The following is a 2304-nucleotide window of genomic DNA, read 5'->3' as shown; positions in this document are numbered from 1 at the left end:
TTATTTGTTGTAGGTAGCACTGAACATCAATGTTATAAATTGTAAGTTGTTATCAAGAAGTATTTTAATACTTTTCCAGTTAAGTTTTAACTTTCCAGTTGCAAACTGAAATATAATATAGGTAAAACATATTCAGGCATATGATACAAGAGGAAAAAATCGTATTTTTGGTTGCCTTCTACTATGAGTGTAGAGATGAGGAGAAATATCTCTTATGGGATTTTATTTGAAAAAGTGGTCACAAAAATGGGAAGAATAAGGTTTCACCAAATAACCACAATGGCGCATAAATCTAAAAAACGAAAAGTATAGATAAAAGAATAAAAGTAACATAACCAAACATTACCCAAAAAAACTTATTACAAACAATTATTTTTATATATTAAAAGCCCAGTTTATTGTTGCTGAATAAAAATCGATAATTTATTTCATGTGATATGAAAATAAAATTTGTATTTTTTTGAAACCCGCGCCTTCACGTCATATATTTATCTCTTTTGATTCATTTCCTGTTCTAAAAATTTTCGGCGCATATTTTTTTTTTTGGTTTTTGCTACAGCAGCGCCATCTTAAGTCTTCCCTTTTTTATTACCATTTTTAATACACGAAGATATTTCTCCTTGAATGAATATAAAGAGATAGAAAGAGAAGAACAGGCGGGTTTTAGAGCGGGAAGGTCTACTGTGGATCATCTGTTTACCATAACACAGGTCTTAGAGAAAAAACGGCAAAAGATCAAGAAGTACACTTACTATATATAGACCTCCAAAAGGCTTATGACAGCAGACCATTAAATAAATTGTGGGAAACGTTGGAAATAACTAATATAAATGTCAACCTACTTATATAAAGCAGTTAAGAACTTATACCAGAACACCACAGCTAGAACAAAAATACGAGACTCATTGTCAGAAAGCATAAAAATTACAAAAGGCCTCAAGCAGGGATGTTGCCTATCTCCTATACTATTCAAAATATACCTGCAACAAGCACTAAAAAAATGGATGCTTAAGTGTAGAGGAATGGGAATCCCCTTAATAAATGAGGACACCCTATACACGCTATTTTTTGCGGACGACCAGATAGTCCTAGCCCAATATCACGACGACCTTGAATATATGGCAAGGAAGCTGATAGAGGAGTATAAGAAATGGGGGTTGGAGGTAAATATCACCAAAACTGAATGTATGACTGTAGGGGGGCCACAAGAGAACATAGTCTTAGAGGCTGGAAGCGTGATAAAAACCTGTGACAAATATAAATATCTCGGATTAAAAATAACTAACGATGGAAAACTCGACGAGGAAAATCGAAAGATCGAGGAAAAAAAAAAAGATCGAATAATGCAAGGCAGAAGGGCAATATCTATGTTGAATAGTGTACTGTGGGATCAAGGAATCTCTAAAGCTAATAAGAAGAACATATATAATACGGTAGTGAAAAGCATAATAACTTACGGAAGCGAAGTATGGTAGTTGAAAAGCAGAACAGAGAATTGCTATTAGCGACCGAAATAGATTACTGGAGGAGATCTGCTGGAAAATCGAAAAGAGAACAAATAACCAACAATAGAGTAAGGGAGATTATGGGAGCAGAACACACAATTGTGGACGACATAAGAACAAAACAACTCATATGGTTTGGTCATATGCAACGAATGCCCGATCACAGAATACCAAAACAAATTTTACTGTGGACACCTCGAGGCAGAAATAAAAGAGGAAGGCCGCGAAGCTGGAGGGAGGGTGTGGATAAAGAACTAGAAGATAGAGAAATACCTGATGATCTCTGGCTAAATAGACAAAAGTGGAGGTTAGGTGTCGGAAAACGTCGTAGAACGTTCTGAACCGACTTATATCGTAGAACGTTCTGAACCGACTTATATCGTAGAACGTTCTGAACCGACTTATATCGTAGAACGTTCTGAACCGACAATATATAGATATTTCTCCTTACCTCTACACTCCATACCTTCTACCTAAAAAAATATATAAAAATTGCAAAAAAATTCACTAAATAGCAAGAAAGAATAAGCGGCATCAATAAAAAATATATATCATCAAAGCCTAATACTTTTTAGACTAATTTTAGTTTCAAGTAGGTAATTAAATTAAACATGATCGGAATTTAGATGTGTAAATAAAATAAACTGAAACGTTATCAGATGACTAAACCATCAAATAAAGTTAAGTGAGGTGACGCTAGGGCGACTTCCCATTGATTTGATTGCTATACATACAGGGTGTCTCCGATTTTAATCGGGAAAATTTAATAGACGATAGAACTTGCAAAAATAAAACAAAA

At 34.3% G+C, this 2304-nt stretch overlaps 1 protein-coding gene across 1 annotated transcript; it reads left to right on the top strand.

Annotated features, from left to right (window-relative positions):
* Positions 1-1468: 1468 nt before the first annotated feature.
* On the top strand, positions 1469-1846 carry LOC115883138. The gene has a single exon (XM_030901449.1). The coding sequence runs from the start codon at positions 1469-1471 to the stop codon at positions 1844-1846; it is 378 nt and encodes a 125-aa protein (XP_030757309.1).
* Positions 1847-2304: the final 458 nt, after the last annotated feature.

This window comes from Sitophilus oryzae, unplaced genomic scaffold (assembly GCF_002938485.1).
Source record: "Sitophilus oryzae breed Bouriz unplaced genomic scaffold, Soryzae_2.0 scaffold_1817_pilon_pilon, whole genome shotgun sequence".
Lineage (NCBI taxonomy): Eukaryota > Metazoa > Arthropoda > Insecta > Coleoptera > Curculionidae > Sitophilus > Sitophilus oryzae.
The sequence above is the reverse complement of the archived record's forward strand: the minus strand, read 5'-3'. Positions and strand labels throughout refer to the sequence as shown.